General features: G+C 44.5%; 1 protein-coding gene across 3 annotated transcripts in view; it reads right to left on the bottom strand.

Annotated features, from left to right (window-relative positions):
- Positions 1–12,666, bottom strand: part of CROCC2 (ciliary rootlet coiled-coil, rootletin family member 2) — a 165,602-nt gene extending 152,936 nt beyond the window's left edge. The window contains exons 1-2 of one of the 3 annotated variants that reach the window (XM_074190727.1): positions 12,594–12,666; positions 12,310–12,453 (exon numbers count right to left, since the gene is read on the bottom strand). In XM_074190727.1, the coding sequence (XP_074046828.1) occupies positions 12,310–12,384 (75 nt within the window). In that variant the 5' untranslated portion in view covers positions 12,385–12,453; positions 12,594–12,666. The other 2 variants (XM_074190728.1, XM_074190729.1) reach the window with 2 other exon arrangements.
- Positions 12,667–20,568: the final 7,902 nt, after the last annotated feature.

Below are 20,568 nucleotides of genomic sequence, written 5' to 3' on the forward strand. Positions count from 1 at the left end.
TCTGTTTATTTATTCAATCAGCAGGCACTGGGCTTCCATGGAGGCCTCTGTATCAGACAGTTAATATTTATTTAGTGCTTGTCTCCTACTGTCTTCCAAATATAAAAGGCAACCGATAAAAACGAAAATGCAAACCAGTTAATAGAAACAAACAGATGATCCAGGCTCCTTCTGAATCTGTGGCTGTTGTCATGTTCTTGAATTCAGTTTAAGAGAGAGGGAAAGGGAGAGAAAAGAAGAGAGAGAGAGAGAGAGAGAGAGAGAGAGAGAGAGAGAGGCAGAGACAGAGAGAGATGAGAGACACACACACAGACACAGACAGAAGAAGTAAAAAAAATATTTTATAGATTTCATCAATTAGACTGTAAAATCCTCAAAACACGTTTTAGACCATCTGTAACCATTAAGATAGGCAGCTAGGTGGGCAGTGCAGAGAGGACTGGGCTTGGAATCAGGAAGCCTCAGACACTTATTAGCTGTGTGACCTTAACCCTGTTTGCCTCAGTTCTTGATATCTAAAATGAGCTGGAGAAGGAAATGGCAAAGCAACCCAGTATCTTTGCCAAGGAAACCTCAGATGTGGTCATGAAGAGTTGGGCAAGACTAAAACATCGGAACAGCAGCAGCAGTAAACATCAGCTGTGGGTCCTCTAAATGATGATTGGGATATTAGGACCTGCTATTTCAACTGGGTGGGAAGTTCATCGGGGTAAATGAGTATTGGCAGGGTTGGGTGGGAGAGGATCCCAGGAACAGCCCCCTCATGGTCTATGTAGAACCTAGGTTGCTCTGGATTCTTTCTTCTGAAGTTGCAGGTCAATAACTCATGGCTAACTTTGGATTTTTGCCATTCCCTGGGGCCACACAAGAGGCTAGCCAACTTGGCCAGGGTCATTGGATCGGTATGTGTTAGAGACAGGAAATGAACCCAGGTCTGCATGACTTCAAAGACAGGTCTCCATCCACTATACTATGCTGTCTCTTGTCTTGCACAAAGAAGGCTCTTCATGAATGTTTACTGATCTGAAGTCAAAAGCATTTGTTACTGTGACCTTGGGTGAATCCTATTGCCTCTCTAAGCCTCAGTTCAATTCTATAAAATATAGTGATTGACTTCTATCCTGCCTGGCTAGCTTTGAGTAAGGAGGCAAGGAGATTATCTATCATCTATTTATCTATCTATCTATCTATCTATCATCTCTCTATCTGTTTTCATTATAAACCTATTGGAGGGAAAAATAGAATTCAGTTAGTGACTAGGGATTCTTAGTCTGTTTTTTTCTGCTCTCAGGTAGAGTCTTCACAAGGCTCTGACCTTGGGAACTTCAGAATGTTGGGAGGAGCAGAGTCCCAGACATTCTTGCCCAGCACAGAAGAGGAAGCAGCAGGCTTGCTCGTCAGTTCTGTCTCATTTGGAAGGGAGTTTGGTGGGGGTCAATATTTTCTCCCAACTTTCTTAGCTTGCCAGGTTAGGGGAGCTTGTGCCCTTGGGTATTGGGGAAAATGTTTATGCTTTTAGTTTTTCCTATTCAGTAACTGTCCCTTTGTGTAAAAACTGAGAATAAAGTAAAAGAAGGGAGAGGATTGGACTAGATGGCTGCAAAGGGTCTCTCCTAATTCTATTATGGTTCTAATAATAATTTAGGAACTTAAGACCTCAGAATGTTTCCTTTCCCCAAGCACTTTAAGAATGATGGGGTTGTTGGATGTACGGGGCTGGATATGGGCTTGGGTGCTCCTGGCTCCAGGGCTGGTGCTCCATCCACTGCACCACCTGGCCATACCTACAATTATTACTATTTTTTAATTTTAATTTTAATTTTTTTCTCTCCCCTTTACTTTATCGCTCAAGCGAGTCTATATGTTTTGGGGGAGGGGGTATGTTGTTTAATCTTAAATAAGAATATTTTATTAATGTATAAACACATTATTTATACAAAATGAGAATAAATATTAAATTAAAAAAAAAGAATGATGGGGGGAGAGTGGAGTAGATAAAGCAGAGGGGACCAACCAGTCAGGAGTTAGCAAATATCCACCATAAAGCCTAGAAGGCCCAGCCAATGCCAAACTTTTAAGAACTCAGGTCACAATAACCCAGTGGTGAGCTGAAGCATGGCATGGTGCCCAGTAAATCCATTACCAACACAACTGAGGCATCTGATTTCCAAAACTTGGGGTGCTTATGCCAGGGGGATCTAATTATGATACTATATTGTTGGCAGACTGCCCTCCAGTCCTGTTTGGGCAACATTTTGGGGAGGGCTGATGTGGTGCCTTGAAGGGTCATGGGTGGGGGAGACTCAGTGAGTCTGAAGTCCATGATTGCTGGGAGGGGTGGTGGTGTGGTGGAGATTTTAGTTATGTGTTAGGAGCTTAGTCTTCATGACTGCTCACATAACTGGAGTTATATGACCCAGGAAAACATTCAGGTCAATGGGGAGTTCTGGTACATTAGAAGGACATGGGTTATGGAGTTCACATATCACCTTGAACATTTACTCCCTGGGTCATTTTGAGCAAGTCACATCACCTCTGTGGGCCTATTTCCTCCTCTGCTAAGTGCAGAGATAGGGCTAGATGACCTCCAAAGTCTTGTCTAGGTCTGGATCTATGGTTCTCTTGAGAAACTGCTTGCTAACCATAGCATCATCCTCCGCTGCTTCCCCTCATTCAGCCCCTCTATAATAATAGTCTTCATGCACCATGTCTCCCCTCTCTTCCTTTCCTTTTACTTAGTGACCCCTACCCTAGAAGTGACCATTACCCCTCACCTGCACTGCATTGCACTCCCTCCCTCTGATTGCTGCCATCTTCAATCCCCCCTTCTATGGAGCTACCATATTGAAATTTCTAAAACACAGATCTAACACATAGTTCTCTTGTCCAAGAGTCTTCAATGATTCCCCAGTGCCTCTAAACTCAGGCCCAATTCTTCACTTTGGCAGTCCATTTTTCCATATTTATGTTCCATTGTTTTCCTTCACACACATCGCTCCGGCCAAATCATTGTCAGCAACATCATCATCCACAAGTCTTTATTAAGCACCTGCTACATGATAGCTGGAAAGGCAAAATCATAGCTCCTGCCCTCATTAGAACAAACAGAACCTTCTGCCCTCCAAACATTAAGGTAGGGATGTTAATAAATAATACTTTCACAAGACAATATAAAACATTGATAAAGCAATCAGAAATAATTTGAAGACAGAGAGTGTCCATGCCAGAGGAGATTAGGAAAGTTTCCTGTAGACAAATTATTCCAATATTTTTATCAAGAAAGCCCCAATGGGATCATGGAATGTCAGACATGACTGAGTGACTGAAAAAAAACCCAATTATAATTATTTCTAGTTTAGAGATGGGAAAACTAAAATAAATTAGATGTAAGAAACCCCTCTCTGCTCACAGGACTACTTCCCTGGCCCATTGCTCTATGTCTAGGACCCTGTCAATTTTATCAAGACACTGTGAGGCTTCGCAGAGCCTCCAAAGCCCCTCTGGCTCTAGAATTCTGGGTGGCTCTGTTTTGCCTTGACATTCTCTAGCCAACTGAACAAGTCAGAGCTACTCAACTAGGTGGATGAGACTCTTTTGGGGGAGTAAGGAAAGGAGTCTTGGGTTTAGGGCTAGATTAGAATGACCATAACCTGGGACTGAGGAGCTGATTCAAATCCCAATTTAAAATCACATACAGGTAACTTAATCTTTCTAGACCTCAATCTCACTGATGATGGAGATTGATGGAGATGATGGAGATGATGGAGATGATGGACATGCTGGTACTGGGGAACCTAGCATGGCCAGGTCCATTGGCATGGCACAAGGCTGCCCAGCATGGACAGGACATGAAATTTAAAGATTCTTTCTAACCCTAACATTCTGGGAGAATTTCAGATATTTGGTATTATGTTCTTACAACATCCTTAGGAAAGTAAGGCATGATGGTGGTGGAGAGATAGGTAGGGCAATGATAGGTGACAGAGTGGAGAGAGCACTGGACCTAAAGTCAGAAAGGCCCAAATTCAAATCTGATGGCACACACTACATGACCCTGGGCAAGTCACTTAATCCTATTTGCCTCAGTTTCCTCATCTATCAGATGAATTAGAGATGGAAAAGGCAAATTACTCTGAAAGCCCCAAAGGGATCATGAAATGTCAGACATGACTGAATGATTGAACATAATTATATTTCTATTTTAGAGATGGGGAAGCTAAAATTAGATGTAAGAAACCCCCTCTCTGCTCATATGACTACTTCCCTGGTCCATTGCTCTTTATCTAGGACCCTGACAATTTTATCTTTTTATCCCCAGCATGTACTTTGGAAAGGTAAAGGAATCAACAAATATTTGTGCTACTGAAATTGTACGCATTGTTCCAAGGCACGGTTATTGGGGTTTCCAAGTGTCTAATGGAGCTTGGCCAAGAGCTATCCGCTGTGCCACCTAGCTGCCCCAATTCTAACCTCCTTAAGAGTGCCCTTGTATCATCTGTGAGCCCTTGCCTGTTTGAGTTCTCCCTAAAACAGTCTGATCTAAGCATCTACACCTAGTAAGAAGTGGGGGCAGAATTCAAGCTCGGCACTTCTGATTCTGAGAAAGTTGTAGAAGACTGAGTGTTCAACCTGGGTGTCAGGAAGCCCTGAGCTATCAGCCTGCCTTGCGCGCTATCTGCATGACCCCGGCCAGCCATATAACTCTCTCAGTCTTGGTCGCCTCAGTGTCTTCAACTGAAAAAGCAAGAGGTTGAACCCAAAGTCCATTCCAGCCCCAATTATCCGATCCTTTGAACTTTTACTTCATTTTGTCACTGTCTCTGGTTAAACATTTCATCACCTCCTGGAAACTGGGCAGATTTCATTCAATTTAACAAAGGGTCATTTAGAACCTTCTTTGTTCAAGACTTTGGATCTGCTGCTAGCTGTTCAAGGCTAAAAATGTAAAATGGTTCTGTCTAAGACCTTTCATGCAGACAGGGAAATATAACCTTAAATATGCCTTATAGAACATTCAAGAAAGGAGAACCCCCAAAATGGGAGATATGGAATGGCTTCATAGGAAGTGATACCTGAGTCTGGCCTTAAAAATTCTAAGGGGGGAGCTAGAGAGGGTGCTCCAGGAAGGGAACACAGTCTATACAAAGATCCAGAGGTAGGAAGTGGAAACTTTTGCAGTCTTGAAAGTACTCTATAAATGTCTCTTAGATTTAAGGATCCTTCCTCCTTTCCAGTCCAGCCTTTTCTTCTGAACTGGGGCCAGATGGAAGTCTAAGTCAGGGTATCAGTTCCTGGTATTTCTAACATGTTTAGGCAGGTCAGGGCCCTTCCTCCTCCCGATTCATCAAGGGGAAGGAATGCAGACTTTCACTTTTAAAGTAGGGGATCTTTATGAGGAAGGGGGAAATACACTAGATAAGGGGAAATATAAAGAAAAAAAGAGAAGAGAAATTGGAAGGTTGTTTTACCTGGAAAAGGTAAGGTACCTGAGAGTTGGTTTTATTTAAATGAGGCCAACATCCCTGAAGAGTGGGACCAAGGGCAGCTCTGGGGAGAAGTTAAAGTGTGTGATGTTGACAGAATATCCCATCTGCCTTTGCTTCTGCTCTCCTTTCTTTCCATCATAAGCCTAATCACCCTGTTATACTTTGCACAGGTCTGACCACCTCTGAGGGGTTGGTCCCCCAGATATGGAGGAAGGATATGGCAGTTGGCTTTTCTAAATCCTCCATCTCCTCTTGGCTCCTAGACAAGCAGCTGTGCAGAGATACTCTGAAATGTGTGTTGAATGAACAAATGAGCCAAGTCTCCTGGGGAATTTGGGGAATTTGTCATGGCTTCTTGGGTTATCTTTTAGATTGTATCTAGCTTTGCAAAGCAAAAAGCTTTGTTTCTCAGAAAAGGAATTTCAAGAATCTTGGAGACTGCCAATGCACAAGCACATGTTTGGGGATGGAGATAAAGAGCTTCCCAGTTACTTGGGACCATAGCCATAGATGAGCCCCCATTGGGGTTGTCACACCAAAAGCTCCTTTCCAAAACAATTCCCTTGGATTGCCATTGAGATGGGATAGTCCTGAATGCTGACCCCAGCAAGAAGGTGTTTCCACAATTGCTCAGTGAAAGATGCCTATCTTCCTGCCCTCTTTGCAAAGCAGAGAGACCTTCCTCTCCTCATTAGTGTAGAAGCTAAGTTGAGGCATTAAGATAAACTTGTTTAATGGAATCAAATGACAAAGTTGACCTGCTTTGGGGACCTTTTAAAATGAATTGCTAAGCCACTAGAGCAGATGAGCCTAAGTAGAGCCAGATGGTTTTGACTCTAAATGAGTGCCCTCAACCCTAACTTGGGATGACTGGTCAAGTGCCCAGCCACCATCTGGTTCAGTCAAGGACTGTTCTTCCACAGCTTGGGGAACTGAAAGCTCTCTTCCTCCTGCCCCCACTGCCTTCACCCTCCTATTTTAGGTGTGAGCAAGATGGCATTTTAAAAGTTTACTTAAATATAGATCCCGGATAACATCTGGGTCAACCTATGCCCCATCTAATAGCAATGACTGCACGTCCCTGATGTCCATATTGATGCAAACATCCTTTTTTGGGAACCAGTTCTTTCTGGTTCTGTTGGTGTCCACCTATTTCTGATTCTATCATTTTTCATTACCATGAAATTAGTGGCCAGATGGCTGAGCTTCAGATCGGGGAAGGTCTGCCTCTGATAATTATATCGCTCCCCTCACTATAATAAACATCATGTATGTGGCGACATGGTGCTCCTCAATTAAGGAGGATGAACATCATCATTAGTCATAGAATCCTAACCAAGCCACTTCATGTCTCTGAACCCCAGTTTCCTCATCTGTAAAATGGGCATAATCTTGCTCAGATTCTTCTCACAGGATCGCCATGAGGCACAGATGTGGTAACATGTAAATCACTTTGCAAATTTTATAGTGGAATATGAAGGTCAATTACTATTAGTAGTAACAGTAGAGGGAATTTGTGTAGAGTTTTAAGGTTTGCAAAGAACTTTTGTCAATATTATCTCACTTGATCCTCACAACAATCTAGATTATTATTATTATTATCTCTATTTTACAGATGAGGAAACTGAGGCAGACTGGGTGAGGTGACTTGCTCAGAGTCTCATATTCAGTAAGCATCTGAGTTTGGATCTGAACTTAGGTCTTCCTGCCTGCAGTTCCAGTGTTCTATCCATTGGGCCACCTGGTGTATTAGTGATAACAATAATTAACAATGAGAGAGTGCCTATCAGGCATTATAGCAAGCATTTTACACGGATTTTTATCTCATTTGATCCTCACAATAATCCCTAGGATGTAGATACTGTTATTAGCCCTATTTTGCAGATGAGGAAACAGATAAATAGAGGTTAAGTGACTTACTGAAGTGATGTTGCTACTGATTTTTATTTATAACAATGTAATGTGTTATATAGATCGCAGAAAGACAGTGTGATTCAGTGGGCAGAGTTGGGCTTGGAGTTAGGAAGTTAAGTGTTTGAGTTCTGCCTTTGATAGTTCTACGAATATGTCACACTTGACCTGTTTCCTCATCCACAAAATGGGAATAATAAGAGCCTTAAACCCTTATCCCACAGGGCTGTCATGAGACTTGAGTGAGATAATGTTTGTGAGGTGCTTTTTGCAATTGCAAAACACTACTCTAATGTAAGCTATAACACCCAAAACAATCAGATTATTCTTATAATGGTTATGTCCCAGTCGATTGAACTCTCTCTCAACCATTACTTACTCACATGCATGTGCATACAGAGATGAATATACAGTATGTGCTTGTGACCCTCTATTATATATTAATATTTGTATTATACATTAATATATTTACATGTGTGTAAATATGTAATTCATATGTGAGAAAGACCAGGATATGGTTTTTAGCCTCTATCCAAGTCTCTTGGGAATAATGGTAGGACCTTTATAGATATGTAAAGATATAACATATATATATATATATATATATGTATTATACACACATACATTAAATGTAAACCTTAAAATGTTCCGTAATGCTAGCTATTTTCATTATTTATTATCTTTCTACAGACTTTCCCCTCCTTTTTAATTTTCATTTTTTTAATTAAAAATGCCTTGATTGCCTAAAAGCCTGGGTTTTGTTTGTTTGCGTTGGTTGGTTTTGCTCTCATCACTTTGTAGAAATGCAGGATGGGGCAGAGCAGGAATTTCAGGGGACACTGATGTTTCATCCCTCCCTTCCTCCTCCAGTTGTTGGCAGAGACATGTGGGAAGATACTCTGAACTCCCCCAGGAGACATTGGAAGGAATCCCAATTTCTACTGGGAAAGAGCGAAACCTATCTGGGCATCCAGGTGGTAAAGTGCTTTTTGGAATTGCAAAACACTACACTAATGTAAGCTATAAACAACAAACACAATAAGACTATTATTCTAATGGATATGGCCCAGTCTATTGTACTCTCTCCCAACCATATCCAGCCTGCAAAGCAGGAGGCCCTCAGGCACAGATAGCCATCCTGGCCAGGTTCGGTGCCAGCTGTCCCATTACAGCCCTGGCGGTCCCTGTTTTCATGTATCTGCAGCTAGTCCTCCTGGCAGTCGACCTGCTCCGATGAACATCTGTCTTTCCAAAGACTCACCTGCCCAATGACACCTGACTTCAGCACCAGCTCCTCTGGAGCAGGAGAAGATGAGGCTTTACTGGCAAGGCCCTCTCTTCCCTGGTTCCTCATACTGAAATGCAGAGCTTTTTGCTCTTAGGAGCTTAGGAAAGAGTTTCTAGGATCCCAGGTTCGAGAAGCCAAAGAGACTGAAGACCCTAACTAACTCAAACATTTTATTTGAAAAAAGAAAAAAAGACGGAGCAACCCAACTGGCTCCATTGTGGCTTGACCTTTGCCTTGGTTGGTTTCCAAGCCAAAGGCCTCCTCTCTATGTCCATTCTTTTGCACAGAAAGGTCATGGAGAATATACAGCTTGTGTTTTGATGCTGGTTTATTTTCTTTTTTGCATTATTTCATAAATGGTGCCCTGCTTTCTCCATTGTCCTCATCCTTGTCAGAATGTGACTCCATCAAATTTGAGGTGACATTATTTACTGTTATATCCATTGAAGATTTAAGACTTCCCCTTCACTGGTGTCCACCCCCCCTGCCATGGAAGCACCTTATCTTGTTTGGAAAGCATTGTACTGAGCTCTGTATGTGTTCCAAACCAGTCCTGTCATTTTTCCCGGATTTGTGATTCCATTAGTACTAGGAACTTATCTAATGAGAAAACTCACTCCCCCAGTGCAGATGAGGACTCGCTCTAAAACTTAGTCTTGGGGGTTCCCAATTGGAGGTATGTGAAACTTATTTTTAGCCTGAATCGCCCTAACCAGCTGAGGCTGGAAGTTCAGGGGATACTCAGGACTCATCCCCACTCCGATCAGCGTGGATGATTGTCCTTCTCCTGCATCTTCCTCCCCATTCTCTCACCTCAACACAACAATGCTGAATTTAGTGAAGGCCCTGGGTTGATTCAATCCACAAAAGTTTGGAACACCTGAGCCTCAGTTTCCCCAGGAGGAGGGAAGAACCTGGATTGGTTTGGCCTCCAAAAGTTCAGTACACATGAGCCTCAGTTTCTCCAGGACAGAGGAGGAACCTGGATTGGCTTAGCCTCCAAAAGCTCAGTACACCTGAGCCTCAGCTCAGGTGCAGGGATTCCATTCCACCATTGGTGGTCAGGGAACTTTGTCCAAAAATAATTTTGATGACTGTATTTCAAAAGCATTAATTTCCTCTGGAATCTTACACATTTTTGAAAGCATGATTCTGAGAAGAGATCCAGAAGCTTCAGCAGACGTATGCCAAAGGGCTCCAGGAAACAAATAGAGGGAAGAATACTTGTCTTAAAGAGCCGATTGGGGCACTCACTGCTCAGGCTTGCATAGCCAGTATTCATTCATCAGAGGGAAAACTTGAACCCAGATCATCTCTACCCTGGCACGGGATCCCCACCCACTAAGTGTTGCCACTTTGAAGCCCAAACAAGTTCTCAATGAGGCCATAGTTTTGAATATAAGCACTCCCCCCCCCCAAAGAGCAAAACTCCATTGGCACAACCAGGTTAACATCAGACCACGATGCTTTGAAAGACAACATTCATTGAACAGATGAGTACAAATTGTGAAGGTATCAGCAATTATTAAACACCTTCTATGTCCTCAGCATTGGAAGGGAAAACCAAGGCAAAAAGAGACCCTGACCTCAACAAGTTCACATGGGGGAGGGGAGTGAAGAAAATAGGGAAATGGCAGAAATGACAACACTAGGGTTTTTGGAACTTCTGTTTTTGTTTTTTTTGTTTTTGTCAGGCAATGGGGTTAAGTGACTTGCCCAGGCCACACAGCTAGGTAATTATTAAGTGTCTGAGGCTGGATTTGAACTCAGGTCCTCCTGACTCCAGGGCCAGTGCTCCATCCATGGAGCTACCTAACTGTCCCATTTTCTTAACTTCTGAATGCAGATTACTCCTCCTTTCAAATCTCACTTGAAACCCCACTGAGGACTCATGTTTGTCTCTTCCCAGGTTGCTCCTCAGTAGAAACACAGCGATTACCACTAGGACCTTAGGCACCATCCAGTCCAGGGGGCCATACTTTTGTGTTATGAATGAATGAATTAAATAAAGCAGTTATTAACTATGTGGTTCTGGGGGGGCACCTTGATGACTCAATGGATAGAACACCTGGTCTGCAGTCAGAAAGATCTGAATTCAAATCTGGCTTCAGATACTTCCTAGCTGTGTGATCCTGGGCAACTCAACCCGCTTGCCTCAGTTTCCTCATCTGTAAAATGAGCTGGAGAGGTGCAACTAGGTAGGGCAGTGGATAAAGCACCACTGCCCCTGGAGTCAGGAGGACCTGGGTTCAAATCCAGTCTCAGACACTTCATAATGACCTAGCTGTGTGGCCTTGGGCAAGCCACTTCACCCCATTTGCCTTGCCAAAAAAAAAAAAACCCATTAAAAACAAATAAAAAAATGAGCAGGTGAAGGAAATGATAAACCCCTCCAGTATCTCTGCCAAGAAAACCCAAGGGGTGATGAGGAGTTGGACACGAGTGAAATGACACAATAATCATGTTTTTTCTAAGAGTTGGGGATAAAAATAGAAAAGTGGGGTGGCCCCTGTTCTCAGGGGACTTCCATTTGAATGGGGAGACAGAACCTTTAGGTTTCAGCTGCAAGTCAGAAGAAAAGATATCAGGGTGCAAGGATAAAACAAATAGGGACAGTTAAGTGGCACAGTAGATAGAGCACCAGCTCTGGAGTCAGGAGGACCTGAATTCAAATCCGACTTCAGACGCTTAATAATTGCCTAGCTGTGTGACCTTGGATAAGTCACTTAATCCTATTGCCTTAAATAAATAAAAAAAACATATTTTAATTGAACAAAAAGGATAAATCAAATGATTGTACTTCATTATGAACCTTTCCAACCCCACCTGAGGCGTCTGATGAAGCCTGGGGACTTTTCTTTGATCCATGCCTTTACATGTATAGGGTTGTAACGGAGACCAGTTCTATTAAAAATAGCTATTTTTTTTTTTTGAGTTCACAGACCCTAGGTTAGAGAACCTTTGGCTTTCCTCTGACTCTTCCTCAGGAGTAAACTAGGGTCCATCAAGAGGGAGGGTGGCCTCCAGGCTATGAAGTTGGGATTCAAACCCAGTTCTTTCCATGAAAAGAGCCCCTGAGTATCCTCCTGGGCAGAATGTTGAGGAGGGACCTTCAGACTCCTATGTTTGAAGGTCCCTCCTGGTTCTCCATTGGGGTCTTCTGACCCTCTAGCCAAAGGCCTTCTGTCCCAAACTGCAGATTCTTGTGAGTTGGGCTGGGGGGGAGGGGGTGCCAGAGATCTTGTCTCACCGCACCTGCAACTTCACTAATTCTACTATAATTAATGAATTTCACTTCTTCCTAGGTGCAGCCAAGTAGCATCGAGAAAGTTCAGGAGGCCCGAGCCTGGATCATGAGGACGGCCCAGGGATGAGTTCTTGGCGGGTGGGGGGTGCTTCCCCTCTCCCGCTTCCCTAGACCCGGCTGGACCAGGAGAAGTGGGGGCATCTCCCCAGGGGTCCCTCCTAGAAGGTACTTCCTGTCATTTGGCCTTCAGGGAGACCAGGTAGGCCCAGAAGGGAGGGGCCAGGCCCGGCCAGGAGGAATGGCCTCCTTCCTGCATCTGCCCGTCTCACCCATGTCCTGCTCACTTGGGGGAGGGTGGTAGGGACAGGTAAACTGACCTGGATCACAGCTTCCAGCTTCAGCCTGGCTCTCTCCTCCCCACGGTCACCTGGATCACTGGCCTCAGTGCTCATAGTCCGGGCCACAAAGGGAAAGTGAGGAAGGGGGAAGCTCCTTGGTGAAGTCTCAGCAAGGGCTTCTGGCTATATGAATAGCAGGGGAGATGCAGGTGGGGGGGGTGTTTCTACTACTCAGATTCCCAGATTCCGAGGCTGAGGAGCCCCCCCCACCTTGGTATCAGGACTGGCTGGGCCGGCTCTCCTGCCATCCAGCCCTGGCTCACCTGCCGTTTGAAGAAACTGCTGGGACTTGTCCAGGGAGCGGAGTAGGGAGTAAGTGTTCACTGGGGCCTTGAATGGTTACTGTGGAAACCCAGGACGCTGAGGGCCTGGGGGTCTCCTTGGAAACAAGAATGCCAGCGCCCTATTGCCATGGGGACTGTGGAATGCTGTTGGGTGAGAGCTGTGTCCTGGAGACCTTGGGACGCCTCAGCTGCAGCCTCTAAGCCCGAGAGGTTCATCAAGATAGCATCCTCAGCCAGGACCCAGGTGGTCCAGGCTCCCAACCATGTGTATAGGTGCCTCCAATTTGGCCCCTTGGGTGAGGCCAATGGACCGCCTAGTCTGGGACATGGGGCCCCCAAGGGACACTTTGTGGGTGAGTGTGACCGGATAGCAGCCTCCTGAGGCTGGGTGGAATGAAGTGGCCTCAGGGATCCCCATTTCCCCAAATCACCTAGAATCTTAGAGATGCCCTACCTGGCACTCATTCCCTTAATCATTTAGGAGCTGAGGTTTTGAATTCTGGAAGGAATCTTTGTATTATCGAATCCACTGCCTCCTTGGAGACCAAAGGCCCGGCTGGCAAACTAATTAGCAGAAAGCTTAGGAATGTGAGTCAGTAGCCTGAATCCCAACTAATTCATGATCTAACATTCCATGACTTTACAGAGATGCTTCTGGAACATAGATCCCTTTGGGGAGAGGGAGCAGGGAATAATTCAGAGACAGGAATGGGAGGTGAGAGGGCTTGAAGTCTAATTGACGGCATGACCCTGGGCAAGTCACTTCAACACCCAGAGTTGCAGGAACTTCTGCACCAGTGGAGGGACTTTCTATACCAGGAAGTTCTCTCCACCAATGAAGTCAGAGCCCTAGAAAAGAATAATAAACAGAAATACATTGGGAGATGAACAGAATCCAGAGTTTTATTCTAGATTTAGCAAAGTTTTCTTCTGATGTATATTCTCTTTGCACAGAGGGGATCCTGGGTTATCAAAGGTGGAGGGACAGTAAAGAACAAACTGGTGAATTCTTTAGAGTTGGGCAAGCATCAAGTCTGACCTCTGGGATGGACAGGCCTAGCTAGGTGCTGGGAGGGTTCTTCTCTTGCTTGGAGGGTGCAACCACTGCCAGTCTTGGAGACCTTAGCCTCAAAAGGGTAAGAGAGGGGATACCTACCTTGGGAAACAAGGGTCCCAAAGTATTCATATGCTGCCAAGTTGGCCTAGTGGGGAGGAGACCAAAGACACAGAGGAGAGATCTCTTTTCATCCTTCTTCCTCTCATTCGGTGATCTCATCATGTTCTATGGGTTCATCACTAATACAAACTACACACACACACACACACACACACCTGGGCAGATAGGTGGCACAGTGGAATAGAGCACTGGCCTTGGAGTCAAGAGGACAGGAGTTCAAATCCAGCCTCAGATACTTGATTCTTCCTAGCTGTGTGACCCTGGGCAAGTCTCTTAATCCCATTGTCTTGCCATGAAGAAAATGAAGGACAAACATTATTACACACATACACACACACACACACATACACACCACACACACCACACACACACACACACACACACACACACACACAGACATTTCTTCCCCCCCCCCCCACATCTGTATCTGTCTAGCTCTATCTGTCCCAAGTCTCTTCTTCATGAAGCTCCATCTCTTGGATGTTCCAAACTATGTACCACAGACACTTCAAACTCAACATGTCTAAAATTGAACTCAAGAACCTCCTTCCAAGCCCAATACCCTTTAAATTTCCCTGTTACTTTGGAGGGCACTGCCTTCCTCCTGTCCCCCCAACTCACCACCTCAGGGTAACCCTTGCCTTCTCCCTCATTCCATTTATTCAATCTATTGCCAAATCTGACCATGTTGGCCTTCACGGCATCTCTCATAGACACCTTTATCTCTCCAGGCACAGTCACTGCCTTGGGCAGGCCCCCATCACTTCACATTTGGATCATTCCAAGAGTCTTCTAGCTGGTGTCCCTCCCTCAGGTGTCTCCACTGCAAGGCTCTCCCCACTCTGCTGCCAACTCTCCAGATCTTGCCACCATATCCTTGCATACACGTCTTCCCCTTGCCTTCTTTCCACCTACCCTTCATGTCTTCTGTTACCCCATTAAAATTAATCTCCTTGAGGAAAGAGTTCATCTTTTTTCATATATATCTATCTCTATCTCTATCTATCTATCTATCATCTATCTATCTATCTATCTATCTATCTATCTATCTATCTATCTCTATTACCAGTTTCTAGCATACATGGTAAGCACTTAATAAAGCTGTTGACTTGATGTGGCTACAATCTAGCCTCCATCAAATGAAGGTTTCATTCTGTCACCCCCTCCTCAGTTAATTCCAATGATTCCCTATTACCTGTAGGATCAGATATAAAATTCTCATTGTAACTTTTCAAGCCCTTCATTCCCAACCCCAAATGCTGTTTTAGTACAGTGGACCAAGGAGTGAGGAAGGCTTGGCTTCAAATCCTAACTTTAACTCTTCCTATTTTTGTGACTCTAAACAATTCATTGAACTCACTCACTGCATCCTACCCAGGACAGATGACAGCTGGGGTTTTCAGTTCTGACCATCATAACCTAGGAAGGGCATCTGAGGAGGCTAACCAGGAGAAGGGCGGATTCAGAGATCATGCCATGTGAGGACCAGGTGAAAAAACTTGGAATTGAGAAGACTCTAGGAAGACATGGCTGCCATCTTCAAGTATCTGATAGTTTGGTTTGTGAGAGGAAAGGGCAGAGCCAGAAACTAACTATGGGGAAGTTGCAGGAAGTCAGAGTTAGGATGGAAAAGAACCTTTCTGATAAGAGTTATCCAAGCCCCTTCCCACTCCCTATCCTCCAAGAAGTGGTTCCTTGCTGTCAATGGGTTTCTTGTCTTTGGGGTTCAGGAGGGAAGAAGACTAGATCAGATGGCCACTGAGGTTCCTTCTGACTCTGATAGTCTAACATTCTGTTATCTGTGATAGAGACCCAATCTCCACCACAATATCAAACATTTGCACAACCATCTTATTCTCCCTCTTCTCACAGATTATTACTTTGTGAGGGAGATGGAACAAGTATTCTTGCACCCAGTTTTATAGCTGAGGAAATTAAAACTCAGGAAGGGAGAGTTGAGACATGAGTCTAAGCTAACCAATCAATCAGCCAACCAGCCAACCAACCAGTCAACCAACCAACCAACCAACCAATCAACCAGCCAACCAACCAGTCAACCAACCAACCAAACAATCAACCAATCAACCAGCCAACCAACCAGCCAACCAACCAACCAACCAACCAACCAACCAACCAACCAACTAACCAACCAATCAGCAAGCATTTATTAAGCACCACTTACTATCATGGACACAGAAAAGGTAAAGCTGTTATTTGCCATCTTTGGATAGGGAAGGAATCCCATAATTTTGGTTCTGGGAGAGCCCCATTCTAGAATCTATAAGGAGTCTCAACATAGGATGGCAGAAAGGGGGATGGCTAGCATGTGTGACAGAGTAGTCAGCAAGGACTGAGCATGTACTGTTCATTGGTGGCAAGCACCAGAAGACTGACTTCTGATTTGCTCTCTTCCTTGACCCTTTTGGCTTATTTTGACCCCCCATTTTTATTTCAGCTGCCTTATTATGCTCTCCAGCTCATGCATATCAGACCCAACCTGCACCTCTGGATTCCAGCTTTTGCTGTCTTCTTTGGAGTGACGATACCATTCTCTCCAACTCAGTGGCTCGACTTTTCTCCCCGACTCCAGCCACTGTATTGCTTCTCTCCCTTTATGGTTCTGACACCATACATCCCTCCTTCCTATGCTCCCCAATATGGACACCTCCATGATTCATCTTTTCCTGATGGAGTCTGATACCAGAAGCTACTTTTGTTGACCAGAAAAAAGCACCAATGCTGGGGATTAAAAATTGACCTGGGACTATAAAATAGAATCGTTTTCTAACAGCAGCTGTATTATTTAAGCCCAAATTAAAATATAAAAACACAGGCATGTTTCATGAGTACCGGAGTTCTTCAAGTCAATTCTAAAAATTGTTAGCATCCTTCCTGAAGACAACATTCCTAAAATGCCTGCAGGTTTGTACCACTTATTCCTCCCCTTTCAATTTCCTAAACTAGACTACAGGACCATGATGGAGTGAGAAATGCACTGGGGGATTTTAAAGTCAAGAGACCTGGGTTCAGATTTTGACTGTACCTCTTAATGTGTGATCTTGGGAAAATAATTTCCTTTTCCTGGTCTTCATTCCTCCCATCCCTAATTTTACATTCTATGACTTCATAGTTCTAATTGAATGAGGTTTGGTATATGGTTTCCCTTTTTTGCATTGGGAGTCCTCATCAGAAGCTGGGTTAGATGATCTCTTAAGGTCCCTCCCAGATCTAAATCTATCCATGATAGACAAATTAGAAAAAGAATTCTAACTGTGCCCTGAAGAAGGCAGGCTGAGGAGAAGAAAATGTCTAGACTTGGACCCGAGAGTCACGAAAGAGATTGTCTTGTTCATTCTGTTCAGGGGAAGAAACTGAGGCCCTCATGGAATGCTCCAGGAACAAAGATATTTCTTGTTATAATACATTTTCTGTAATATTTTCATGTTTTTGGACCAGCAAGAAGGAGAAGGAAGCAAATTTGGAAGTAAGTGCTTGGAAAATTGACCTTTTTAAAATCTCCATCCTCTCTGTCCTCTCTGTAAGCTTCATATTGTCAACTACTCTCTCCTTGATTCACTCTCCTCTCTAGGTTTTTGTGACACACCTCTTTCCTAGATCTCCTCCTACCTGTCTGACCAGTCTCTCTCAATCTCTTTTGCCAAATCTTGATTGAGATAACATCCACTTACTATGGGTGTCTCCCAAAGACTTTATCCTGAGCTGCCACCTCTTCTCCCTCTATACTATTTCATTAGGTCATCTCATCAGCACATGTATTAAACTGAAGTGTCTATGCAAATGATTCTCAGATCTATTTATCCATCTCCAACTTTTTTCCCTGATTTCTGGTCCTGAATCTCCAACTGCTCAATGGATATCTCGAACTGGTGTCTGTCAAAACATCACACATTCAACACTGAACTCATCTTTTCTCCTCAGCTTCCTTTTCCCCAAACATCATTGCTGAAGGCACTAACACCCACCCTTTCAGTCACCCAGACTTGTAACCTAGGTGTCACCTTCAACTTCTCAGCCTGCCTCCTTTCTTTAACTAATGTGTTACTAAGGCTCGATGGTTTAAATTACGTGCCATTTCCCTTATATTTTATTTTTTTATATATTTTTCAAGGCAACAGGGTTAAGTGGCTTGCCCGAGGCCACACGGCTAGGTAATTAAGTGTCTGAGGCCTGCTTTGAATCCAGGTAATCCTGACTCCAAGGCCAGTGCTCTAGCCACTGTGCCACCTAGCCGCCCCTGCCATTTCCCTTATAGATCCCCTTTTTGCATCTGGCACTGCCACCATCCCCTCAGGTCTGGACCATTGCAGTAGCTACTGGTGGGGCTACTTGCCCTGAGTCTCTTCCCACTTTAGCTCATTTTCCAATCAGCTATCAGTGATCTTCCCAAAGACCATGTTACCCCCATTCAATAAACTCTGAGTCCCAATTCCCTCCAGGGTCAAAGATAAGTAAATCCTCTCTTTAGTGCTTCAGTCCCTTTGTAATCTGATTGGATGGAGGGATTCCTTAATGTTTCTCAGACAAGGATCTCCCTCTCCAGACTCAACATTTCTCTGGCTCTCCTATGCCTTTATTTTTCTCCCTCCTCCTCTCCTTCTCTTGGCTTCCCTGCCTTCCTTCAGATCTCAGCCATGGTCCTGCTTCCCACAAGAAGCTCTTTCTCCATTTCTTCTCTCTGGGATGGTTCCTGCCTTAGCCATAACCATTCCATATCTTGTCTGATGTAGTTGTCTGCATGTCTTTAGCCTCATTAGACCGGAAACCCCTTGAAGGCAGGGACCTTGGAACTCAATCCAAAGCCTGGAACAGAATGAATAAGCAGTAAATGTTTAATGACATAGAAAACCTTCAGCGCCACAACCAGAGCTGGAAGGGATCCCAGAGCTTGTTAGCCCAACTCTCTCATTATGGGAAATTGTGGCCAAGGAGTTGAAGGTCAGAGTTAAGGAGTAGCAAAGTCTGGTGCCACAGAGCTGAGTCTTAGGATTCTTAAGGCCTCAACATATTCTCTTATACCAGGCTTCCTCAGGGAGACCTAACCTTGGACATCAGCACAGTCTCTAGGAAGAGTACTGATCATGGGGGAACATATGACAGTCAACATCCTGAATGGTGGCAGGGTCAACGGAGGGGTCTCCAGTTGGGTCAGGGGCAGTGTGAGAGCTGGCACAAAGCACACGGATGAGGGATAAAGGCTTGTTTCGGGCAGAACCAGGGCCAGACAGAAAACAACGTAAGTCAACAGGGTTGTCTTGGGGGAGGTGAATTCTCCCCAACAGGAGGGCCTCAGACAGAGGCCAGGGGACCTTTGTCAGGGAAATGCTAGAATGGAGTTTCCTCTCAGGTCTGGCTTGGACTCCATGGCTGCTGAGATTTCTTTCAACTCTCAAACCAGGAGCCTTGGCCAATGTGTATATAAAGGCCAGCTAACTTGGTCTAGTGGGAGATGGAAATGTGGAGTCCTGGTTCTAAGTTGTATGGACAGAGTGAGCCTCGATTTCCCCATCTGCAAAATGGGAATCAAGTCGCTTTCCTTGCCTGTGTCAGAGTTGTGGGGAATGTGGTCAGAAGATATTAAATATCACCCTGGGACTTCTGGGCGGTGTCATCATGCCCAGAACCCTAGAGTCAGTCTAGAGTCAGGAAGGCTCATCTTTGTGAGTTCAAATCGAGCCTCAGCCATGAGAGAAGTGTGACACTGGCAAGTCACTTAACACCATTTGTCTCAGTTTTCTCATAAGTAAAATGAGCTGAAGAAGGAAATAGCCAACCCCTCCAGTATCTTTGCCAAGAAATTCCCAAATAGAGTCATGAAGAAGTGATCATGATTGATAAACAACTAAACAACAGCAAAATCAATAACAGGACACCCTGCAGCAGCAGATGCCTAGCCCTGATGCCAGAGATGAATGCCCCTGGGCACAGGCTCCTGATATGAATGAGCTCTGTGACATAACCACCTGAGGTAGCCTAACTCTGACCCCTGCAGAACGTGGGGGTGGGGGGAGATAGGCACCTGAGGGTTTGGGGATGGACTTAACAAATAGCCATCTTGATATCTGATCAGACAGAAGTGATTCACATCCATGACTCGGGTCATTATAAAGATCAAAAGAGATAACTAGATGGAAAACATGTTAGAATCCTTCAAGTGTGATCTAAGCATGATCTATTGTTATCATTCTAAAATATGGAAGAAGCAAGGAGTAAGTTCCAGGCATGAGCACAGCCTGTGAAGGCACAAGGGCAGGACAAGGCATTGGTTCTAGTCCATTGGAGATCCGAATTACACCACTGTGTTGGAGCTGAGTTACAGTGTGGTTGATCGGCCCAATACAAGCTTGGAATGTTCCAAGCAGGTCAGGAAGAAAGAACCCATGTGAACACCCAGGGTGGTTCTACTAAACTTATACACCTCACATTTTCCTTTGAGCTGCATCCATTCTGCCTTGCTCATAGAGAACAGCACCCTCTCTGATGAGGGCACACCATAATGGGCAGTCCTGTGCCAGGGACTCCCCAGCCCACAATCAATTCAAAGTCCTTTAGAGAGATCTTCAGGGTGCCCCGTATTGCTTCTTCTGATCCCCCTATGAGTGCCTGCCCTGTATGAATTCTCCATAAAATAATCTTTTTGGAAAGTGGATGCTTGGCATTTGAAGAATGTGGCCAGTCCATCAGAGCTGAGCTCTCTGTAATGATGTTTGAATGCCTGGCAGTTTAGTTCAAGAAAGGCCCTCAGTGGCTGGTGTCTTA

The sequence above is a fragment of the Macrotis lagotis genome, chromosome 6 (genome assembly GCF_037893015.1).
Source record: "Macrotis lagotis isolate mMagLag1 chromosome 6, bilby.v1.9.chrom.fasta, whole genome shotgun sequence".
NCBI lineage: Eukaryota > Metazoa > Chordata > Mammalia > Peramelemorphia > Peramelidae > Macrotis > Macrotis lagotis.